The 26150-nt window shown below is 36.7% G+C and overlaps 1 protein-coding gene across 4 annotated transcripts in view; it reads right to left on the reverse strand.

Moving 5' to 3' along the window:
- The window catches only part of LOC150107189 (uncharacterized), a 217939-nt gene that overhangs the window by 131503 nt on the left and 60286 nt on the right, over positions 1 to 26150 (reverse strand). For all 4 annotated transcript variants that reach the window (XM_090391050.1, XM_090391048.1, XM_090391047.1 and 1 more), the window contains exon 3: positions 8101 to 8247. In XM_090391050.1, the coding sequence (XP_090247176.1) occupies positions 8101 to 8247 (147 nt within the window). The remainder of the gene's footprint in view (positions 1 to 8100; positions 8248 to 26150) is intronic.

Raw genomic sequence — 26150 nt, forward strand, 5'->3', positions numbered from 1 at the left:
TTTAAATTGAAGGTGAGTTAGCCAATCTCATACAGAGATGGCAGGGTTTTTTCTCTAGGAAACTTGGATTCATCTGTATCTCAAGGCCAGTTCATCTGTATGTGGCATACAGATGAACTGGCCTTGAGAATACACGCAATTTAGAGATAAAAAATACTAGTGATGGTGGCGGGCAGTAGACGGCATTGGTGGTTTGGTGCAGTTGGGGGATTACATGGATAACACGGAGAGTTGTAGAGTAGGTGTCCTCCCTCAATGAGTCTTTGAACTCCTTGGAGGTGTCACAAAATAATAATAATAATAAAAATTAAGCAGGTGCATAAGGGTCAAAGCTATATAACTGAGAGAAGATCTCCTCTCAGTTATATAGCCTTTAAAGGAATGCGGAGAACCGATCAGGGCTTCTAACCTAATGTCTAATTCTCACCTTCTCGTGGTGCATCCTGTTGGGTACCTGCCTGGATACTGAACGAATAAGGATGGGCTGGCAATTTGGGATGTAGCTGACTAAATTACATTCTTATTGGCTTAAACCAAAATAAAAAATGATGGTACAACATGACAGAATTTCATGCGAGCTGAGGCATTGCCCGGTTAAACAAGGTCCCTGTTGTTTTTTGTCAGGGAACCAGCGCAAACAGCAAAGAGTCAGCTACTGGAACAAATCTTAAAACACACCCCAACTAAACATCACCAGAGTTCAAGATCGGTACTACCAACATAAGACGCCTGAATGGCAAAGAAATGGAGCTAGTTGAGGAATTAGATAAGCACAAGATCGATATAATAGGGGTATCTGAAACAAAAAAAGACAAAAACTGGTGAGATCTTTCTGAGCAATAAATACAAAATGTTATATTCAGGCAACGACAATCAAGGAAAAGAAGGAGTAGCCATAGTATTCAACACTAAATACGAGGCTAATCTTCTTGAATGGCAGGCAGTCTCAAGTAGAGTGATGTGAGCAAATATCAGAATGGGGAACTAAACAACGAGACTTATTTGTGCCTAAGGTCCCACAGAAGGTTCTACTAGAAGTGGAGGAATTTTTTGATGTTTAAAGAAAAACTAACTGACACAATGAAAAAGGAAAAGTTGGTCCCAGTTGGGGATCTGAATAGCATAGTAGGAAATGATTGTCAGACATACAAAAATATTTTGTAAAAATTTGGAGAAAAGAGCAAAGTTAATAATAATGGCAAATACCTCTTGGATTTCTACTCAGGATATGGACTGGTTAATACTAACACAATGGTCCAACATAAAAATGTGCATAAATTCACATGGAGAGAAGAGGCAAGGAATAAGAAAAGCCTCATTGACTATGTTATTGTTGATAGTGATGTTTTCTCCCTGGTGCAGGACAAAAGAGTGTACAGAGGATTAGAAATTGGAAGTGATCACCATTTAGTCTTGAGCAGAATAAAGTTGAATTTTGTACTGAAAAGAATAACATGTAAGAAAGTTTTAAAGGGAATAAAAGTTGAGCAGCTCTCAGATGTGAACTGTAGACTAAATTGCCACTGAATCTACAAACCTTGGAGATTCAGTGGCAAGCCTTGAAGAAAACACTGATTGATTCAGCCAGAGAGGCATGTGGTTGTCTGTAAGGATAGAAAAATCAGAACTCAATGGTAGACACAGGAAGTTAAAGAGGCAGTGAAAGAAAAGAAGAAAGCATATCAAAAGTTCCTAGCAAATAAGTCAGCTTGTGCTCTTAGACAATACAGAGACAAATGTAAGAAAACTAAACTCTGTGTAAAACTAGCTAAACAAAATTCATGGGAGGACTTTGGTAAGAATATACAAAATGAATATTAAGAAGGTGGCAAGATATTCTGGAGGTTGTTGAAGAAGTTCAGAAATGGAGGAAAGAATGCTGTAAAAGGAATTAGAGATGAAAAAGATGACATGAAAACAAGAGAAAAAGATATCCTTTAAGTATGGAGAAATTACTTCGAAAAATTGCTAAATGAAACAAGCAGTGATGACAGCACAGTGGCAAAAAAATACTAACCAGGTATGCAGTCAGGAATTTTTCTACTTTTGGATACTTGAAGTAGAAAAAAGCAATCAAAAGCCTGAAATGTGGAAAAGCTGCAGGAGTAGATGATATTCGACCAGAAATGTTTAAATATGCAGGTATAAAAGTCTTACAGTGGCTGCACTGCATAGTTCAGAAGGCCTGGCCAGAGGGACGAATTCCATATGATTGGAGTAAAGCTCTCATAGTACCCATATATAAAAAAGGGAAATAAAAGTGAATGTAGAATTACAGAGGTATTTCTCTACTGAGTGTTCCTGGTAAGATATATGCAAGTATAATTGAGAAACGGTTGAGAAGAATTGTGGAAGAGAAGTATGGTGAAGAACAAGCTGGATTTAGGCCAAATAGAGCCTGGCAGGATCGATTTTCACTTTATGACAAATAATTGAGAAATCGTGGGAATATAACAAAGATCTGTATTTAAATTTTGTAGATCTGGAAAAGGCATATGACAAGGTGCCAAGGGAGAAGCTATTTAATATGCTACAGTTATATGGTGTCGATGGGGCATTATATCAAGCAATACTTTTAATTTTTAATTTTAATTTAATTAAATATAGAAATAGACAACATAATCAGCAAAGCTGGTATGGTGGGAAGTCAATTGAATAAATTCATGTGGAATAAGAGAAAAATTAGTCAGAACACTAAATTAGCATACAAGACAGTGTTTAAACCAGTTTTAACTTATGGATCTGAGAGCTGGATCAGAAGTAAAACACTTGACCAAAGACTAGAGACTACAGATATGAGAGTTCTGAGAAAGATTAGAGGCGTGAACAGATAGCATCAATGGCAATTTCATATTAAAAATGAGGATATTAGGAAAGAACTTGACATTGTCAGCATATGCACCCAGGAATGAGATTAGCTCTGCTAATGCATCCAAGAATGCATTAGCAGAGCTAATCTCAGGTGGTATGGTCACTTAAATAGAATGGGAAAGAAAAGATTAGCAAAACAAGTGTTCTCTGCCAGGTTTGCAGGAAAACGACCCAGAGGAAGACCAAGATATAGGTGGATTGATACGGTACAAAGTGCCTTAGACGATAGAAATATAAGATCTGATAATGTTGGAGACCTGACAAGTGACAGACTGATTTGGAGGAAAACTGTAGATAGGAAGTTAGTAATGATGTAATTTTTTTCATGTAGTACTATCATATTCTGTACACCCCTTGAGGGTACATGGCAGGAATTCGATGATGATATTGTAATATGAGTTGTAAATCTCAGTTCAGTATCTAGTGTTAGGCCTAAGTATTTTGGAGACTGTTTTTCCCAATTTGGTATTATATGTTTTGATTTGGGAGTTGTAATTGTGTCTATTTTTTCTATCAGCGGAGAAAATATTAAGTTTTGTTTTTTCGGGTTTATCTGTAATATAATTTCCATTGCCCATCTTTCTAAGCCTTTTATTGATTTATTTAGGACTTTATCAAATTGTTAAGAATTACTGCTTGTGTGCCAGATTACTATATCATCCACACAGCATGCTATTTTTATGTCATTTATTAAATGAGGAAAGTTCATATAGATGAGAAATAGGGGTGGACTTAAAACAGAACCTTGTGAGGCTCCAGCCCAAGTTCGATGCAAGTTGGAATAAATTCCATTAACTTTTACTTTAATTTTTCTTCCTTTCATGAAATCTGAAATCCAAATTAATGCATTCCCCCCCCCCCTTATTCCAGTATTGTATGCAATTTTTTTTATTAACTTTTGTCTCCAAATGAAATCAAAGGCATCTGCAAGATCCAAAAAGATTGCTGTTGTCTTCTTTGGTGGTTTTTCTTGAAAGCCATCTATGATTGATTGGCAAAGATAAAATAATTGATATTTTTATTTTCTAAGAGCCAATTATAAGTCTAGTATGTATTATTCTTTCATTTAGTTTACAAAAAGTACTAGTCAAAGCTATTGGTCTTTACCTTTCTGATCTAGTTGGGGGAGCCCCAGGTTAGGCTTTTGGCATTTAGATCTCCTAAAAGGATCTTTGTATCTGAAGTTGTTTGTCTTAGTTGCTCAAGTAGTTCAGTGTTTATATCTGGGTGATATACGTTGACTATTGTAATAATGCATTTTGGTAGAAATATCTTGACTGCTTGAGCCTCTGTGTTACTATTTATATTGCTGTATATGGTTGATATGATTTCTTTATATTTAATGTGTTTGGTCCGTGAGAGCATAACTAGACCTCCACCAGAACAATCCAGTCTGTCTTTCCTTAGAGTTGAATAGCTTTTGATTTGAAGCTTCAGATTTTGATTTGGTTTAGTTTCGTTTCTTGTAAACATGCAGCTTGGATGTTATTTTTGTATAAAATGTTCTTAAGCTTTCCTTTCTGAGTACCACAGATGTTGAGAGTCCTTGTAGCATATTTCACATCGAGATCCCGGACTGTAACTCTTGCGTCGGCTGCCTGATCACAGTAGCATGTGTCCTCATAGCATATTTCTCATTGAGATCCTGGACTTATCACCCTTTAGTTTAGTTTATAATTGGCTGCATCGGTCCTTCTTCCACCTTGTATAACGGAATTATCTTGCCCTCCTTCAACACATTAGGAACTTTGCTCATATCAGGACTCACATTAAACAACCAGGTTGGGGGCTTTTCTTTCTGAAAAATAGTATTTTTCAAATTCAAATTCAAATCTGATTTCATCTTCCTCACCATGGCTGTCACTTTGCTAACCTGTTCTTTATGCTGCTTCTGAGTCCAGTCATCACATTTTTCCAGCATTTGTTCCATAACATTTTCTTTTTATGTATATCTTACTAAAAATTTTTTCCACCCATTTAACTGCTAACTGTGTGGATACAGAAGGCTATAGCTTTCTTGAGACATCATTTGACTACTTCTAATGTATTACTGATTCTTGTACCACTATGAAGCTTTTACCAAGGTACAGCTTCAAGCTGCCTTCTCAAATTTACAATGAACACCTGCCTTATAGTTCCATATACATACACACACATCTCTTTTTTTAACAAAACTTCCATATGATTTGCTGTTGTCCAAATCAAAACTATATGTTTACCACTCTTATCAAATGGAAGCATAACAGTTAGCTCATTTCTGGTGATTAGTTTACAGAATTAACAACGCATATAAAGTATATTAATTAAAGGTAACTTTAATGAATAACTTCTATATTTCGGCAACGTCACATTGCCATCTTCAAGAACATAAAGATATGGTATGTGCACGCAGGCACTAACACAAAGCAAATGAGGAAGAAAGCAAGAAACTAATATTGTTCCTAAAGTCCTAATGGTGCCCTCTGGTGGGCTAATTTGGTAGTCTTGGCAGTTGGGCTGAAGTTCTCATAATGTAAGTCTCCCAAATTTGGGGTAGTTTCATGCTCCCAAATTTGTTGAGGTTAGGAACGTTTTTTAGAGCTGCTGAAGATTCTTTGAATAATCTTTCATATTTAAACTTGCTGCGATGAATTATTTTTGTTTTCTTCCAACGAATTTTATGGTGGGTATCTAAGGCATGGTCTGCCAGCCCAGAGCGGCTGTACTGGTGAAACCGGATGTAGTCTTGGTGTTCTGAAATCCTGATATTTGTTGTTCTGCCTGTTTGGCCAAAGTAGGACAATTTGCAGTTATAAACACTGAATACCTGCCAACTTTTTATTAGGTTTGGCTTTAGTGAGAACACCGACTACATCCAGTCTAACGTTGTTGGCGATATGGTTAGGCAGGTTGCGAATCCCACGTTCTATATGGATCATGATATCTTCAGCAGGTATTCTTTTAGGAGCTAGGGTGAAATTGTGACCACGTGAAAGTGCAGTGAGTGCTTCAGGTTTTAAAACTGCCGACGAGAGGTTGACTACACTGTTGAGTGGTGGCTGTGGTAAGGAGGTAAAATTCTTTGTCAGGTTTTCGTATTTTTTCTACAAAGAAAGTTCTACAAACTGATAGAGGGTACAGCCATGAGTTCACCGCTTTCCCCACCCTTGGCCAATTTCTTTATGGAGACATTTGAAGAGAAAGCCTTAAACTCCGCCCCACAAAAACCCACTATTTGGCTTCGTTATGTGGATGATGTGTTTGCTATTTGGCCACATGGCTCAGACACACTCCACTCCTTCCTAACACACTTAAACAACCAACACCCCAGAGTCCAGTTCACCTTAGAAAAAGAGGAAAACAACACCCTCCCCTTCCTAGACACTTTAATCACCTGCCAGCTTGATGGATCTTTGGTTTTCTCTGTTCACAGAAAACCCACCCATACTGGCAGATACATTCACCAGCAGTCTCCCCCCCCCCTCACAACAATATGGGGTTATAAAAACACTATATAACAGGGCAAAATTAATCTGCGCAGATGACAAGGCCCTAACTACTGAACTAAACCACATCCTCAACACTTTCTTAGCCAATGGCTATAACCCCAAAAAAATCCAAAAAATACTAAAACCAGTAAACCACAACCCCCCTCCACAATAAAGATTACACCAAGTCTATCACCATCCCCTACATCCAGGGCATCTCTGAGAAAATAACCAATATCCTCAAAAAATGACCTTACTTCCTGTTACAGACCATACAAAAAGTTGGCATCCCTTATCCGCTCTACCAAAGACCAACCACTTCCCCTAGACCTACCTGGTGTATACCAGGTCCCTTGCAGCTGCAAATTGTCCTACTTTGGCCAAACAGGCAGAACAACAAATATCAGGATTTCAGAACACCAAGACTACATCCGGTTCCACCAGTACAGCCGCTCTGGGCTGGCAGACCATGCCTTAGATACCCACCATAAAATTCGTTGGAAGAAAACAAAAATAATTCATCGCAGCAAGTTTAAATACAAAAGATTGTTCAAAGAATCTTCAGCAGCTCTAAAAAACGTTCCTAACCTCAACAAATTTGTGAGCATGAAACTACCCCAAATTTGGGAGACTTACATTATGAGAACTTCAGCCCAACTGCCAAGACTACCAAATTAGCCCGCCAGAGGGCACCATTAGGACTTTAGGAACAATATTAGTTTCTTGCTTTCTTCCTCATTTGCTTTGTGTTAGTGCCTGCATGCACATACCATATCTTTATGTTCCTGAAGATGGCAATGTGACGTTGCCGAAATATAGAAGTTATTCATTAAAGTTACCTTTAATTAATATACTTTATATGCGTTGTTAATTCCGTAAACTAATCACCAGTTATGTCTGACCAACGTATAAGCCTTGCTACTAGAGTTAGCTCATTTATAGATAGATTCTCAGATAATGTTTCTGAATCCAATATTCTTGCATCTCAAGTCCCTTCCATCATGTGCTACTTAAAGTTGTCTCTCAGTTCTATAAATTCCCTTTCCCTCCTCTCTTGGATGCTTTCTCCTTTCTCCAGTCTCTATTCCCACAGTTGATATTGCTCAAAATGATAACACTTCTTGTATTAATAGAGTTAATCTGTCTAAGGTAATTAATCCTATCTTCACTGTTTTCTATATATCTTGCAATGCATATATTCTCTGGCTGTTTGTTTTTACAAGAACAAAAGGCAAAACTTGAGCTTCAAGTAAGGGGGAGAAAAAAAAACTTGTTATCTCCATATGAGATGCTAATACAAAATTGTTTATAATTTATAGAGTTTTTCACTTTACTTACCTATCTACTGTACTTTCACTTATCTGAAGAGGATCGTGTATAATGGTTATAACTGATGGCACTATTCTTAGTCTTTTGGTTTGAATTTAAATAAATTTTTCTGTATATATAAAGAAAACTATACTACTGGAATGACTTTTTTTTTTCACTGATGTAAAACAGTATATTAATAAATGTATTTATTAAAGAATAAAAACCGCATTTTTTGTTTGTTTTTTTTATTAATCTGCACCTCTTGAAGTTTGGCTTTCTATGTTGATTAAAAAAAAAAAAAAAGTGAATGTATGTATGCATTTGTGCATATGTTTATGTTATATAATCAACACAAAAGAAAGGCATTTACAAGCAATTTCAAACATATTCAAGTCTTCACAGCTTTATGTTCCATAATCTTATTATCATTAAGTGTTTATCGAAAAGATACCTTTCAAGCACTGCTTGGTTCCATTATTTTCAATTTCTTTATACCCAGTAGAACATTGGCATGTATGGGACCAATAGCTACAGGTGACATGTGGATCAACTCTTCGACACTGTTGTACATCTCTGCAATATTCACCCAGCTCAACATCTGTAAAATTCATAATTGTAGCAAACTTTTAAAATACTTGAGAAATAACAAGCATTGTATCACAAAACAAATGTAACAAAAGATATGAAGCGCGCACGTGTGTGTGTGTGTGTGTGTGAGAGAGAGAGAGAGAGAGAGAGAGAGTGAGTGAGTGAGTGAGAGTGAGTGAGTGATGACAAAATGTTTGACAACCATACAAAAATTTACAAACTGTTCTAAAATAAATTACTTGAAATCTGTTGTCAGCATGTAAAAAATTTAGATCTCTAACAAAATACTAAGTTTTCCATAAAACCTTTTTATGCAATCTCTCCATAAACTTCCATAATGGATTTGTGTTTTGAAAACATGAATTTATGTAACAACTATAGATGTTATTTTGCTGGATTGAAAAACAAGAACATTTCATTATATTTCATATCAGACTTAAGTTAATACATTAGGCATGAAGATTGAATTCCATATGATATTGGAGAACAACTCTCATGTTACCCATCTAAAAAAAAAAGGGTACAAGGCTGAATATGAGAATTACAGAGAACTTTCTCTGCTAAGTGTTTCAGGTAAGATGTATGTAAGCATACTTGAAAAGAGCTTGAGAATGACTGTGGAAGAGAAACTAGGAGAAGAACAAACTAGGTTCAGGCCAAATAGAGGTTGTCAAGATCAGATTTTCACTTTAAGACAGATAGTTGAGAAATCATGGGAATATTGGCAGTGTGTAAGAAGAGCTCAAGATTCAGATAAGTTAATCTTGAAATAATTAATTGTATATGAGTGAGTGATTGAGTAACAGCTGCTATAAAAGTTGTGTGCTACTAGTATTATTAGTGTGTGGGATATTTTGCTTAAACTTAATTACAAATTCGTTGTTTTTGGCCCTTAGAGTAGTAACCGGCAGAGGAAAGATGGCAGCGGCTTTGCCAGTGCATGACTTTAACTTAGACTTCAGTCATTTCGTGAAGTGCGAGGTGTGCTACATGTATTCTTTTGATTACATAAATGGTTTGTGGACATTTAGGGCTGATGGAAGGAGGGTATGTGCAAGGTGTGAGCTAAACGAGGATTTGATGAGTTCTAATATGAATTTGATGTATTATTAGCGAGAATGTCATGGGAAGAATGAGTGTTCGTTCGAAAGAGAAGCATGGTGTGAAAGAAAGGCGAAAAATTGTTGAAAAAAATAACTGAAAAAGAAAATGAGTGATTTGAAAACCATAATAGATGGTAAAAAGAACGAAAGCGAGGTGATGTGGTGGAAGGAAACAAAACTGAGAGAACAAAAGAAACCGGAATTGGCGTGACAAAAGGATCAAAAGTGGGAAAAATGGAAAGAATGAATGAAAGTGAAAGTTGGACACATGGACCGAAATTACAGAAACTCAAAAGGATGAATGAGAGTGAAAGTGTGAAGTGGGAGTTGAGAGTTCGAAAATTAGAAAGATTGAATGATAGAGAGAATGTGACGCGAGATTCGAAAGTTGAATTGGGTTGGATGAGGCAAGAGATGAAATGGAAGTGAAGTGAAATTAAGAAAATTCAGGTGAAAATGATCAAAACAAATCAAGTAGGTACGAAAGAGTTAACGAAAGACGAGCAAGTGGCATTGTATGGCAACTCCATTATTAAAGGTGTGCTGGATGAGGAGATGCACAAGGTATGTTTTCCAGGCAGTAAAATGAGTAGAGTGTTTGAGGCATTGGATATGAGGAGGGAGGGAGCAAAGGAGTTGATGGTTTTAATAGGTACAAATGACTTGACAGAAGACAAAGCACGTCAGAATGGATATCAGGAGGCTGCTTAGACAGATAAAAGAGAAAATAGTGTGACAGGAAGGGTAGTAAGCGTGTTGCCTAGGTATAACTGGTGAGATGAGGAGGAGAGCAAGGATTATGAATGGTATGTTGGCTGAAATGTGTGAGGAGAGGGGAGTACAATTTGTTAATGTGTGGAATGAGTTTGAAGGACGAAGTGAACTGTATGGGAGTGATGAACTGCATTTGAGTGGTTATGGTGTGAGTCACTTGGAGAGACTGTTGCTGGAAGGTAGAGAAGTGAGTATAGAGAATAAATCAGATCAAGTGGGAAGATGTGGAAGAGCTGGAGAGTACGACAGGAGAGATTGAAGAGGTGGTTATGAATGAGGAAGTGAGTGCCATGAGTATGGAAAATGAGAGAATGGGTGTGCAAGATGAACAGGGAAATGGGGAGGCTCAGGGTGAACAGGGGTACACAGTGTGAGAAAGGTGGATTCTCAAAGAGGATGTGAGAGCATGTGTAGACAGGAAAGGAATGGGATGACCTGGGATCAAGAGGAAACAGCTGGAATTGAAGAGGGTTCTCTAAAATGAATAAGCAGAAAGGGAAATGGCCCCCAGTCAAGCATGGAAAGATCACATTGAATGAGTGTTACCAGTGAAACTAGCTGTAGATCCAGGAATGAGCTGTTGTGTTTATATACAAATGCTAAAAGTGTAAGAAACAAAGCAGATGAAATGATTGCATTAATTGAGTCTGTTCACCCAAAAATTGTTGGAATAAGTGAGACATGGTTAGATGAGAAACAACATCCTGATAGGAATAGAGACGGAAGGATATGATGTACTTCATGAGGATAGAAGGGGTAAAAAAGGGAGGGGGAGTGCTATTGATGATAGAGAAAGAGTTATGTCCATACAAAGTAGAGATGCAAGAGAGAAATAGTGCCAGTGGTTTTGAGGCAGTATGGTGTGAGATAGAGGTGAATGGAATGAAATACTTGGTTGATGTTATAGACCAGGAAATGTGGATGATAGTGCCAGTGAAATGTATAATCATATTAGCCAAGCAAATAAGAAAAGAGTGATCATTATGGGCAATTTTAATTATGGCAATATAGACTGGAATGATGAGATAGCAACTGGAAGTAAAGAAAATGAGTTTCTTGCGGGATAACTACCTCAGACAGTATGTAACAGAGGGCACACAAGGATTGAGGGTCCTGGATTTGGTCATCTCATTGAAGGATGCAATTATAAATGAAGTGTCAAATCACCCACCAATTGGTGAGAGTGACCATGAGGTGATTACCTGCGTGGTTGCCAGCAGTGTGAGGACCTCTGTAAGAAAAGAGTATATGTGGAACTACAAGGGGGGGGGGGGGGGATTATGAAGAACTCAGGAGATAGCTTGCAAGTGTAGCATGGAATGAGGAGTTTGCTGGAAAAGAGATCAATGCAGCTTGGGGAATTTTCAAAAACTATCTAGTAGATGCAATGTCTAAATGTATTCCAAGGGTGAGAAGGTTAAATAAGGTAGGTGTGAAATGGATGAATAAAGAGATTAAGCATGCGATACAGAGAAAAGGGGCATTATGGAGGCAGCATAACAGCACTGGAAATAACCAATTCCATGAGGACTACAAAGACCAGGCAAGGCGGGTGACTTGGTTGGTGAGGGTAGCTAAGGAGAGATACGAACAGCAGTTAGCTAATTAAGTCAAAAAGAATCCTAAGGAGTTCTTTCGATATGTAGCCAGCAAAAGAAAGAATGATTATGGAAGGTTGACAATGATTGAAGAAAATGGTATAAAGACAGCTGTTGCAGAAGGTGTGGTGGAGATACTTAATGAGCAGTTCATAAAGGTCTTTCAATCTTGTGAATGTGACTTCATGGAAAGATTGAGAGCAGTTGATGATGGGGAAGAGAGACTGACTGTAAGTGAGCAAGAGGTGTATGGGGAGTTGAGCAAACTAGATGTAAATAAGGCTGTGGGACTTGATAATATATCACCACGTATTCTGAAGGAATGTGCCAGGGAGTTGACACCAGTCTTGACATATTTTTTTTTTTAATATGAGTCTTGCGCTGGGTCAAGTCCCTAAGGAGTGGAAGGATAGCAAGATTGTGCCACTTCATAAAGGAGGTGATAGAACTCAAGCATCAAGCTATAGGCCTATCTGTGTGTCAGGTATCCTAGTTCTCACAAGCTTCTCCAACAACTTAACTACAACACCTGAACAGCATGGATTTACTAAAGGGAGGTCATGTTTTAGTAATCTATTTACTTATTACAATAAGGTGACTGCTTTCATGGACAGAGGAGAAGGATACACAGTAATATACTTAGATTTTGCAAAGGCTTTTGATAGATTACTGCATGATAAGTTGATATTCAAATTGGAGTGGATGGAATTGGATATTAGATTGGTGCATTGGATTGGAGACTAGCTATCTGATAGGTATCAACAAGTTGTGTATGGGGGAGTGATATCCAGGAAAAGGAAAGTTACTAGTGATGTACCTCAGGGGGTCTGTTTTAGGGCCATTGCTGTTTAACTTGTATATTAATGATATTGGTGACGATTTGGATGGATATATTCAGTTGTTTGCAGATGATGCAAAGTTGGGACGAATCATGAAGAGTAGAGAAGATGTTGTGGCCTTACAAGAAGACTTGAATAAATTGAGTGATTGGGAATGGGAATGCGAGTTCAATGTTGCAAAATGTAAGGTTTTAAAATTTGGAAAACAAAAATGGGATGCAGAATTTATGCTTGGTGAAGATATATTGTTGGAGGTGGAGGAAATAAGAGATTGGGGGTGATAGTGGATAAGGATCTGAAATTTAAGGGACACAAAGCCAAAATTGTGAAGACAACACAAAGGCTTCTGGGAATGATGCGGAGGACACTGACGTGTAGAAGTAGGGAGATTCTTGTTCCATTGTATAAGGCTTTGATTAGGCCACACATGGACTATTGTGCCCAGATTTGGTCACCTGGTTTTCAGAAGGATAAAGAGATGTTGGAAAGGGTCCAGACGACTGAATAAGGTAGTTTCTAACCTCTGGAAGGTCGAGTATGAGGAAAGATTGAGAAGATGCAACTTGCAGAGTCTGGTGAACAGGAGGAAGAGGCCTTCCTCCTGTCCACCAGATATGATAGAGACCTACAAGTTATTAAGGGGTTATTATAGGATCAATGCTGGAGAGGTTCTACAGAAAATAGTGGGAGATCAGGGGAGAACCAGAGGTCATCCCTGGAAACTGTATAAAGAGGGTGTGAGAAGGGAGTGAGAAGCAGGTTTTTTTCATGCAGAGTTGTGAATGATTGGAATGCCTTGCCTGAGAGTGTGGTGTCTGCAGAGAATTTGAGTGTGTTTAAAGGACAGTATGATGAGCTGTTTGATAAAAGCACCTCCTAGATGAGTCTTTGACTCCATGGAGTTTTGGGTAATAATAATAATATGACAAAGATCAATAGTTAAGTTTTGTATATATGGAAAAGGCATACGACAAGGTGCCCAGAGAAAAGCTTTTCAAAACACTACAATTATATGGGGTGAATGGAAAATTATAGAGAGCAATACATAGTCTTATATTTATGTTGTCAGTCAGCAATTAGAATTGAAGGAAATACAGGAAGATAGTTTCATGTAAAATCAGGGGTAAGACAAGGATGCACGTTATCTCCAATCTTATTCATTATCAATATGGATCACATAATGAAAGAAAGTGGAATCAAACAAAGCTGAATGTGGGAATTACAGAGGAATTTCTCTGCTAAGCGATTCAGGTAAGATGTATGCAAGCATACTTCAAAAGAGGCCGAGAAAAATTGTGGAAGAGAAACTTGGAGAAAAACAAGCTGGGTTCAGGCCAAATAGAGATTGTGAAGATTGGATTTCATTTTATGACAGTTCAGAAATCGTGGGAATATAAAAAGAATCTGTATTTGGGTTTTGTAAACATGAAAGGTTTACAAAATAGAAAAGCTTTTCAAAACACTACAGTTATATGGAGTAAATGGAACATTATACAAACCAATACATAGTCAATATTTATAAGTTAGCAGTTGAAATTGAAAGAAATATAGTAAGATGATTTGATGTAAAATCAGGGGTAAGTCAAGGATGCACATTATCTGCACTCTTATTCATCATCTATATTGATCACATTATGAAAGAGTGGCATTAAACCTGATTTTAGAATTGGAGATATCAAATTTAGATCTTTGCTTTATGCAGATAAACTCCTAAACACAACCTATGCAAATCTTCAGGATTCTCTAAGTAAATTGCATAACAACTATAACAAATTTGTCATAAAAATCGGGGGGGGGGGGACTATGAAAATAGGCAGGAACACAGAAAACTTCAGCTGATTTTGAATGAAGATGCTATAGAACAAGTAAAATATTGAAGCTATTTAGGCACAGCGTTTAATGAAGATGGCAATTTAAATCTGGAAATAGACAGCAGAATAAGCAAAGCTAGTATGCAGGTAGCCAGCTGAATAAATTTATATGGAATAAGAGAGAAATTAGATAAAACACTTAAATAGCAGTATACAAGACAGTGTTCAAACCAGGTTTAAGTTATAGATGTGACAGTTGAGTTAGAAATAAAGCACTTGATCAAAGATATGATCACAGATATGAAGGTTCTGAGAAAAATTAGGGGAGTGAATCATTGGAATCAATGGCAGAATCATAGTAAAAATGAAAATATTAGACCTTCCTAATTTGACATTGTTAGCATTCAAGAATGTGTGAGCTGAGCTAATCTAAGCTAGTATGGCCAGTATAAATAGAATGGGTGAAAAAAAAAGGTTAGCAAAACAAGTCTTTGATGCTAAGATGGCAAGAAAGAGATCCAGAGGAAGACCAAAATCTAGGTAAACTGATTCAGTTAGAAGCACCTTAGAAGCACGAAATGTTAGGCAAGACAATGTTGGAGTACTGACAAGTAACAGACTAATTTGGAGGAAAACTATTAATAGGAGGTTAATAACAATATAAACATAATCATGCAGTGCTGTCATAGTAGCCTGAACAACTCTTTAGGGTACTTATCAGGAAGATGATGATAAATTATGAGTAAACTGATTTTTAAAACAGCTACTATCTACTTTTCGTTCTTTTATTGAATGATACATTGGAAATAACCAAACTACTTCAACTCTTGAACAAACAATAAATAAACAAATAATGTTTGATTTTTTTTTTGTTATGTATGCTCTTACAACTGAGTTGCATTTAGTTTTATGAATACATTTGCTGTCCCACAATTTTTTTTTTTACTTTGTTGTCCATAAAAAATATTCAAGGGATAGCAATATTGATGACAAGGTCTGTTATTCTATGAAAGGTAAATACTGATAATAATTACTGAGAGGAGAAATAGTCATGGAGGATGTAAGGAAATGGAATTTGTATAGTAGCTATGAGATAATTACCTAAGACAACATGTAATGGAAAGGGCATGAGGTTCAAGAGTGCTGGATGTGGTCGTAGCATTAGAGAACTTAACAGTAACTAATCCCCAGGTGGAGGCGGCATAAGTAATCTAGTTATGTTGCCTCCAGCTGGGGAAAGCAATCCTTCTGGGAGAATGCCTGACATGCAGAATTTTCTGTTAAGGAGGGACATACATAGAATTACAAAGCAGGTGATTATGACAAACTGAGACGCCAGCCTTCAGCATTGCCATGGCATAAGGAGGAATGCAATGGTGGTGGTGGTGGTACATGGAAGGTAGTCAAGAGGAGGGGGGAGATAAAGAAAGCACTATTAGACTGTATATCCAGAGTCAGAATAAATCAGGTAGGAGTTACATGGATGAATAGCATTGTTAGGCAAGAATTGCAGACAAAGAAAAAGTTGTGGAGGTTGTGTAGCTGAAAGAAATTCTGAAGACATGCAAAATTCTGCATATCTGAGTGATGACAAGTAAAAGGAGGAATGACTATGGAAGGATGACTTTAAAAAGTGCTGATGGTAGGGGGGTAACAGAAGTCATCCAAATAATAGAGTTGCTTCTTTTTTTTTTTTTAATTTTTCTTTCATTATTTATTTTTTTATGTTGAGCCCATACATGAGAGGTTGGTTAATCAACCTATGTTAGTACCATGCATGGATAGTGGGTTGGGAAAGGAGAAACTTGTTTACATTTGATTTAAAAGCCTATACGGGTATCCACTGCTTAACGCGGGATTTGATTAATGAAGTGAAATTAATTGCGACAATCCCTTTATAGGCGCAGCAAGAGTTTTAATTAATGTGCTCTTAAATTTACCATGCAAAAACATGCAAGCCTCGAGGAGTGTTTCCTGGCCGAGAGAAAGAAAGTCGTGAGCATGATGACATCATTCCTCCCATTAAGCATTAAGAGTGGGTGTATTACAAGCTCCAATTGTTCTGATGTATTTACAAATCGTTCTTCATAGATAACGATCTGGTCATCCAAATTCTCATAACGATATGTGTGAGAATGTGAAAGTTTTATTTTTTCCACCAAATATGACATCATTGCTACAACCCATAGATGGGCATCATTGCAACTTTCAAAGCCTATTTTCTTAAAAAGACATTCTCAAAGGCAGTAGAAACAACAACAGGGAAAAAAGGCAATTACACTCCAAGAATTATGGAAAAATTTTAACATTTAAACATGCAATTGAAAACATTTATGACTCGTGGGAGCAAGTGTCTTCTAGCTGCATGAGAGCTGTTTGGCAAAACCTTTTGCCAGAATGCACTAATGTCTTAGGTTGTTTTCAAAATGCTGTGAACAACATGGTTGAAGAAATCATTGCAATTGGTGAAGACCTTTGTTTTGGTGGTATTGATGCAGAAGATGTTTATTATTGGATTCAAATTCAAAAGATTTCAGTGACAACAATCTTCTTGAAATTGAACAACAACGTACATATGGAGACAACGAACAAATGGAATGTGAAGATGAGGTTCCAAAGGAGATAACAATCAAAGAACTGGATGGAATATTTTGCAGTTTAGAATCGCTTAAGCAGTAAGTAATGGATATGGCCAGATGTTAATCGAAGAATGCTTGTTTGCCGGGTTAATCGCATTAATCAAGGGATACCTATATTGTATTCTTAAAGAAACACATAAGGGGAAAGACTGTTCCACAATACAGTAGTGGCAGGAATGAAGGAAAAGAAACTTGTTCTGATGCTTAAGATATTGCAGAACTTTAATGCGAACAGTGCCATGGGATTAAATGGCATATTGGCCTGTGTATTATAAGAATGAGTAAGGGAATTAGCACCTCCTCTTACCAAGCTGTTTAATTTAAGCCTCAGTGCTGGGAAGGTAACAGAGAGTACCAATGGAGTGGAAGGAGGAAACAGCATAAGATAGGGCTCCAAGAAAGGGGCAGCAAATTTTAGGTCAATCAGTATCTCAGGAGTTTTAGTTAAGGTATTGGATAAATTGGTAAAAGACAGAATTCGTGACTGGGTAGATAGGAATATGATAATTTATAAGGGGAAACATGATTTTGTGAAGGGTAGTTCTTTCTTAGTAATTTGCTTATGATACTGCCAGGCTTTGCAAAACATCTGAAGGATTCCACATAGAATTCTGTTGCATAAATTGAAATAAATGGTGATGGATATGAATCTAGTGATTAGAATTAGAGGGGTGGCTGATAGACAGATATCAAAGAGTGGTTTTGGAGGAATTGCGTCCAGGAGAAAGCAATTCACTAGAAGTGTACTACAGGGGTTCAGAACTTGGTCCTCTGTTGTGTAATTTGTACTTCAATGATATAGGAAATGATGATGATGCAAAACTGAGAAGAGTGACAATAAGTGAAGGTGATGTAGGGATCCTACAGAATGACTTAAATAGACTGGCACTATGAGCAAAGGTAAATGGCTATTGGTTAACATGCCAAGTGTTATATGATGCACTTTGGAAAGAAGAGATCACAACTTGTGTACTATATTGATGCAACAGAAGTGCAGCAACCTGATGAGGCCAGAGAGTTCAAGTTAGGTTAGGTTAGGCATACTGTAAAGGTAGCCAAAACAGCTCATCAAATTACGTAGTTGTTGAAGAACAAGTTGACAAGCAGGAATAGGAAAGTCATTGTTTCAATTATAATCCTTTAATAAGGCCACATCTAGACTACAGATATGGTTCTGTAAGTCTGTAGTTGCATACATGTGTAGAGAGAGAGAGAGACAGAGAGTGTCTTATGATATTTTTTTTCACATCAATCAAATGGGAATCTACAGTTCTCAGTATATAACGAAGTTGGCGATAGCCAAATTTATGAAGCACTTTGAACAACATATATTTGACAACATTTCACTTACACCTACTCATTGGTTCAGATATGTAGATGACATTTTTGCTATTCTAGAATAGCTCTTCTTATAAATTACAATAGTTTTTCTCTAAATTAAATGAAATTCACCCTAGAGGAAGAAGTAAATAAACAGTTAGCCTTTTTAGACCTTTTAATTCTTCGCCACCAAATGGTAGCCTACATTTCTCTGTTTTTAGGAAGAAGACTCATACAGTTCATTATATCCATGCTGAATCTCATCACCATCCAAGTCAAAAGGCTGGAACTATTAAAACACTGGTTCATCGGGATCAGATGAATTATTAACAGAAAGAATTGCAACATATTTTTTCAACTTTTTTATCTAAATGGTTATAAGAATTCGTTCATCAAAAGAGCTTTTAGCAACTTTGGTATCTCTACCTCTTAAAATACAGAGGAAATAACTCGTATTCCTATGTGCAAGGCATTAGTGAAAGCATAGCAAAAGTTTTAAAACCACTAAATATTTTTGTTGCCTTTTGCCCAATCAGAAAAATCTCCACCTTTCTCACTTCTCCAAAGGACAAGCTTCCACATCTCAATCATCCAGGTGTCTAAGATTCCTTGCTCTTGTGGGTTATCTCAAACAGGAAGATCTGCTTTTATTCGGCTAGAAGAACATAAGTCTTATAATCAATACCTTGAACCCAAACAGTTCGGACCTGCAGAACATTCCATCAACACTAGACATAGAGTTCACTGGAACAAGACAGGAGTCCCTCACAAAAGTCGGTTCCTCATGTAATGGCATTATAAAAAAACATATGAAACATTACTTCACTCTCCTAACTTAAACAGATCCGATCGTCTACGTCTATCTCCTTTCTGGGAGATAGTACTTTTTAAATCAGCTAATCTTTCCCAACTTTTTTAGTTAGTTTTTTTAATTTAATTTATTTTTATTTATATATATATATTTTTTAATTGTATGTGTGTGTGTGTGTGTGTGTATGCATATATTATTTTATTTATTGAAAAGTTTATTTTTTTTTCATTTGATTAGACTGTAATAAATTTAGTTTAAACCTTTATCCAAGTGTGAGCAAACAAAGTTTGTGCCTGAAAATATCTTCAGGACTGGGGTAAGGTAGTACAATACCAGACAACTCATAGCAAAGGTGGACCAAGCTAACATCACTCCTATCTCAGTATCTCCCATAATGCAAAACACATCTTCTTGCGGATATGTATAATGTTATGCATTAAGGGAAGGGCCACTAACCAGACTAGTTTCGATCTTTATTGAGGTCTCTTTCAATGGGAGCCAGGCCCAGAAGTCGAGATACCAGGCAGAAGCAATAGCGAGGTCATCTTTACCTATAGGAATTGCCAAAAGGTGTGCCACCTTTTTATTAAATTACTCTGGATTTAGAGAAAGATGTTGAAAGTTTATTTTTCACTTGGTTAGACTATAATAAATTTAGTTTAATCCTTTATCCAAGTGTGAGCAAACAAAGTTTGTGCCTGAAAATATCTTCAGGACTGGGATAAGGTAGAACAACACCGGGCAACTCGTAGCAAAGGTGGACCAACCTAACATCACTCCTATCTCAGTATCTCCCATAATGCAAAACACATCTCTTTGTGGATATGTATAATGTTATGCATTGAAACTAATCTGGATAGTGGCCCTTCCCTTAATGCATAACATCATACATATCTGCAAAGAGATGTGTTTTGCATTATGGGAGATACTGAGTTAGGAGTGATGTTAGCTTGCTACACCTTTGCTATGAGTTGCCCGGTGTTGTACTACCTTACCCCAGTCCTGAAGATATTTTCAGGCGCAAACTTTGTTTGCTCACAGTTGGATAAAGGATTAAACTAAATTTATTATTTTATTTATTTTATTTTATTATTTTTTAATAAGTTAGGAAATTTAATGACCTTTTTTAGTTATCTTAGGTGGTAGCTTTTGGAATAGTCAGTTACTGTTCTATCAGCTTTATACTGAAGATGCCTGTGATACTCAGGCAAAAATTATACTAATAAATAATATTTTACGTTAGTTAATTCGGTATTATAATTATTTAAATTGTTATTATTATTATTATTATGAGACACCTCCAGGGAGTCCAAAGACTCATCGAGGGAGAGCACCTACTCCACCAGCTACAACGAACGGAAACTACAATCATCATTTATACCGCGTTTCCCAAATTTTTCCTACAACGGAACACTTCACAAATCCTGAAATTTTAACAGAACACCTTGGTTAGAGTCGAGTATCATCAGTCTCATATTCAATGTAAAGCTAAGCGCACACTACTACCAAAGCAGGCTGTATCACATCACAAAAATGCGACAGCACATACCACAGGCATGCTGGACTGCAGCGCATTGCATTGACCTTCCTTGTGACCGCATGTTTCCTAGAATAGATACCTCCGTACTTCACTCACGCTCGGCAGTGTCGACAACTGCGTCAAGGCCAGTACATGGCCTTAATAGCACAATGCACACACAAATGAGAAGCACCTGATTTTCAAACATGTTTGAACTTGTTGCAGCATTATTCCAGGCTCATTATAATTTTGATAATTTTTCACGGAACACTTATTCACTTTCTGCAGAACACAGTGTGGGAAACCCTGATTTACACCAATGCCATCTACCGGCCACCACCACCACCACCACTAGTATTTTCACTGACAATCACAAACATCATGCCCACAGCGGGATTTGAACCTGCAGCCTTTTGGCAGGAGAGCAGATACACTAACCACTTGGCCAGCCTGGTTGGCCAAGTGGTTAGCACATCTTTTTTGTTGTCGAAAGCAGCAACCTTCATTAGTGTTGTGTCAACTGTTTATGACATTTGTTTCATTAGAAGCCGAGTTATAGTGCCAAGAGTGACAGTGTGTTTTGATGAATGGTCGGAAAATGAGTTTCAGAGAGCTGCGATTGACTTTTGTGTTAAAACTTGGTAAAAGTTTTACCAAAATGCATCAAATGCTTCAAAAAGCACACGGTAATGAATGCTTATCCCATACTCAAGTTTACAAGTGGTTTAAGTGATTTCAAAGTGGTTGTGAGATGCTTGAGGATGACAAAAAGCTGGGCCATCCAAAAAACTTGACTGAGCGAAGTTAACATCTAAAAAGTGCATGATTTCATCAAAGAAAACCCGAACTCATTCCTGAGATTGATTGAAGATGAATTGGGGATTCCAAAATCAACTATGCACAACATTTTGACCAACAGTTTGGGCCCTCGTAAATTGAATTCGCGATTTATTCCCCACAAGTTGCCTGACAACCAAAAAATATATTGAATTGAACACTGCAAGGACCTCATTAAAACTGCTCGTAAGAACTCAAACTTCCTTGAAACGATCGTTACTGGTGATGAAACGTGGTGTTTTGAGTATGAGCCCAAAACAAAGTGCCAGAGTGTTGAGTGGAGACCACCACCAGAAGAGGGGCATCCGAAAAAAAGTTGCTTGGAGAAGTCAAAAGTAAAGACAATGCTGATTTGTTTCTATGATTCCAAGGGCATTATCCACAAAGAATCCATTCCACCTGGCCAAATGGTCAATGATGAGTTTTATCTCATAGTTTTGAAGCGATCGACAGCGAGAATTCGTCGTGTACAGCATGAATCTCGTGATGCAGGCAGCTGGTCACTTTTGCACAATAATGCATCATCTCATCGTTCAAACATTGTGACAGTTTTTGAGCAAAAATCAAGTTTGTGTGTTGGATCACTCGCCGTATTCACCTGATTTAGCACCCTGTTACTTCTTTCTCTTTCCCCAACTTCATTTGCCGATGAAAGGAAAGCGATATGACACCACTGAAAACATTCAAGCGGCAGTAACCACAACCCTCAACAGTATCCCAAAAACTGATATAAAAAACTCATTTAACAAATTAACTGACCGTGCCAAATGCTGTATTGAAACTGAGGGTGAGTATATTGATTGAAATAAATGATTTGAATGATTATAATTGGCCTATGTTTTATTTTTTATCAAAAGTTCGGTTTCTTTTTGGACAGAGGGTGTATAATCCTATCATGCATCTTTTTCCACTTTTTTCCACTGTCTGTTTCTCCAAAGACTGTTTTTACTGACGCTTCTTGGTTGTCATCCAGCTCTCTTATCAAGAGAATTAGATGTCAGGTATTCCCACTGATCTCATTACAATCCAGTCTTTCATAGTGCATGTGCTCAAAAGCTTTCTTATAATCAATAAACAGATTGAAACTTTCTTCAGAAATTCTCTGGTTCTTTCTATAATCTATCCCATGTTTACTATCTGGTCTCTAGTTTCTCTAAAGCCTGCCAGTTCATCTGGCATTTCTCTATTGACATATGGTGATGAAATTAAAGTGATATGGTTCTGTATATCTCATAATCTTTGGGATTTTAATTTTTTTGGAATTGGGATGAATTGATGTTTTCCGGTCTCTAGTCCAGTATATTTTCTTCCAAACCTGTTGACAGATTTCAGTTAATATATTCACTACTTCATCCCCAGCTGTTCTCAATAATTATACTGACACTCCATTAGCTCCAGGTGCTTTTCCTTTGCAGCTGCTGTTCCATTGCTAATATCACTGTATTAATATTGAAGGAGAATATTAATATTCTCCTTCAATATTAATATCTTTCTTGTGAAATTCTCCTACATATTCTTTCCATATCTTTCTCTTCCATCAAACTTTTTCCTGAATTATTTTTACTACTCCTTATCTAGGGATAAACTTTCCTATAACTTCATTTATCTTTCTAAACAGATAATGTTACTTTCATCAATTTCTTTGCACCTTTTGTTTAGATGCTTTTCTTTATTTTTTTTAAGCCTGTTTCTGGAAACCTGCACTCAATTGTCTAACCCTTTCTTTGTTTCTATGAAGTTTCATTTTTCTTCTGAGAGCCATTTACAATCATTCTTTCTTGTTGTTTTACTTGCATCTTTCTTTGCTTCTTCTATTACTGTAGATTTAGTTTCTTCCCACAGTTTTTCTAATTCTCTTCCTGACCTCTCAAAACTCTAATTATTTTCCAACCTCTACTTTAAATGCTTCATTTATATCATTTAAATCAAATTTGATACTGCCCTTTTGTTTGTCTGTAGCCCTTAATTTCAATTTAACTTCAGCTATCTATAATTCATGGTCTGTTCCACAGTCTGCACCAGATAGTGTTTTTGCTGCTTGGATAACACATCTCCATATTCTGCTGACAACAATATACACTGATTGCTGTATTCACCATTAGGTGAAGTCCATATATGGAATTTTCTTTTATGTTGTTGAAAGAAAGTGTTTGCAATAAATTGTTTTTAATACAAAACTCCAACATCTTTTCTCTTGCTTCATTCCTCAGTTCTAAACAAAATTTTCCACTGATGGTTTGTTCTTTTTCTCCTACTTTTGCATTCCAGTCACCAAATATCAATAGAAAATCTGTCTTATCAATATTGTATACTACTTTGCAATCTACTGTAAAATTCTTCTATCTCAATTTCGCTTGCACATGTAATGGATTCATACACTTCTATGAGTATGACATTCACTTGGTATGTCGTTATTCTGATTAGGATTAATCTATCAGACTGGGTTGTAACCCAAAATGTATATTCTATTTGGACAATAAATATGTGGGAGCATTTCTTCCGTCAACGATTGAGCATAGTGGAACTCCACTTTTGTAAACTTTCGGGGCTCCATACAATCGTGGCATCAATGGGTATAATTTTTATTTTTAGAGGTACCTGTGGCATAGTATAATAATTAATAAATAACACATAAGTCCACAGTAATAACTTTAATTAATAAATAAGGTACAGATATTTCATACTAAACTAATAGCATATCTTCAGTGTCACAAACAGATAGGAATGGAATACAAGCAACAAACATTCGGTGAATCACCTATTAAAGTGCAATGTTGTCACGAGCTAGGAAATGAAAGAAATTAATAAATAATTAATATTTAAGATAATTGGTTTTTTAATGATTACATAAAATAAAAGTCTCCCAGATCTTCGATAGAAAGAGACAATCATTTCGATTTAAATTCGGTTGGTGTAAAATAGCTTCACAACTTTCTTTAAAGAGGCGTTCATATTTGAACCTGAATCTATGAAAGAGAATAGCTTTATCCCACTGGATATTATGGGTAGTGTTAATACTGTGTTGTGCTAGACCAGACTTCTGAGGTTTGTTGTAATCAATATAATATTGATGTTCTTTAATTCTTTTTCCCACAGAACGGCCAGTTTGTCCAAAATAAGAAACATCGCATTCACATGGTATTTGGTAAACGCCAGCCAAAGATAGAGATGACAGTTTATCTTTTGTAGAAAGCAATAAGGAAGAAATTTTGTTGATAGGAAGATACGTGGGAATCGATTGGTACTTTTTTAAAATTCTACCTATAGGTTCCGGTGAATGGATGAAAACTTATTTTAGTTGGAAAAACAAGTTCTACAAACAAGTTGAAGGTACCGCCATGGGTAGCCCTTTGTCTCCACCTTTGGCTAACTATTTTTTGAAACAATTCGAAGAGATTATGTTTTCATCCATTCACCCTCAACCATCTCTTTGGTATCATTATGTCGATGATGTTTTTGACATTTAGTCACATACTAAAGATGAGCTTTCCATCTTTCTACAACAGATAAATAACCTTCACCCTTGTATCCAATTCACCATGAAAAAGGAAAATTCTGGTACTTTATAAAGAAAGTTGTGAAGCTATTTTACACCGACTGAATTTAAATCAAAATGATTGCCTCTCTCTCTTGAAGATCTGGGAGACTTTTATTTTATGTAATCAATAAAAAACCAATTATCTTAAATATTAATTATTTATTAATTTCTTTCATTTCCTAGCTTGCGACAGCATTGTATTTTAATAGGTGATCCACCAAATGTTCGTTACTTGTATTCCATTCCTATCTGTTTGTAACACTGAAGATATACTATTAGTTTTAGTATGAAATATCTGTGCCTTATTTATTAATTAAAGTTATTACTATGGACTTATGTGTTATTTATTAATGGGTGTAATGACTTCAGATTCTGTTGCAAGTCTGTGGACCAACTAGTCATGTTCCGTAATAAGTTGTTAGAGTCCTGGTGGTTTTTCCATATTGGGTCCGACTCTAATATGTATATTCTATATTCTCTTCTAACTACTCCATTTTTTCAAAGATTTTCATGTCCAGAGTAATAAATCATAAACCATCAGTATCAAAATGACCCATTCCTGCCCACCTCAGTTCACTAATTACTAAATCTTATCTCAAGTTCTTCTGATTTCTTTATTTGCCAGTTCCAGTTTTCCTTGCTACATGCTTCTTAAATTCCATGTTCTTATTTTTGGTAAATATTGTAAAGCAGATGCATCTTCTTCAGACATTAACTCCATCAAGAGATGAACTTCCAGAAAGCTTTGATCCAGCTTCATCATTCTTGTTAATTTTATTGGAAGTTCTTCTCTGCTGTTCCCCAGTAGCCATTTTGATGCCTTCTGACCTGGATGCCCCATCTTCTAGCACCATATCATAATAATTTAAGCCTCTGTTCATAAGATTTTCTTGGCAAAATATATACAGAAGTGGTTTGTCATTGTCTTCTTCTCTCTCTCTCTCTCTCCCTCTCTGTGTGTGTGTGTGTGTGTGTGTGTGTGTGTGTGTGTGTGTGTGTGTGTGTGTGTGTGTGTGCACGCGCGTGCGTGTGTGCGCGTGCGTGTGTGTGCGTGTGCATGTGTGCGCGTGCGTGTTCAGCCTACTAGGTAAGGCAAATACCTATGAGAAAAGCCAGACTCCCAC

The sequence above is a fragment of the Typopeltis vanoorti genome, chromosome 4, assembly GCF_054136105.1.
Source record: "Typopeltis vanoorti isolate ZY-2024b chromosome 4, IOZ_Tvanoo_1.0, whole genome shotgun sequence".
Lineage (NCBI taxonomy): Eukaryota > Metazoa > Arthropoda > Arachnida > Uropygi > Thelyphonidae > Typopeltis > Typopeltis vanoorti.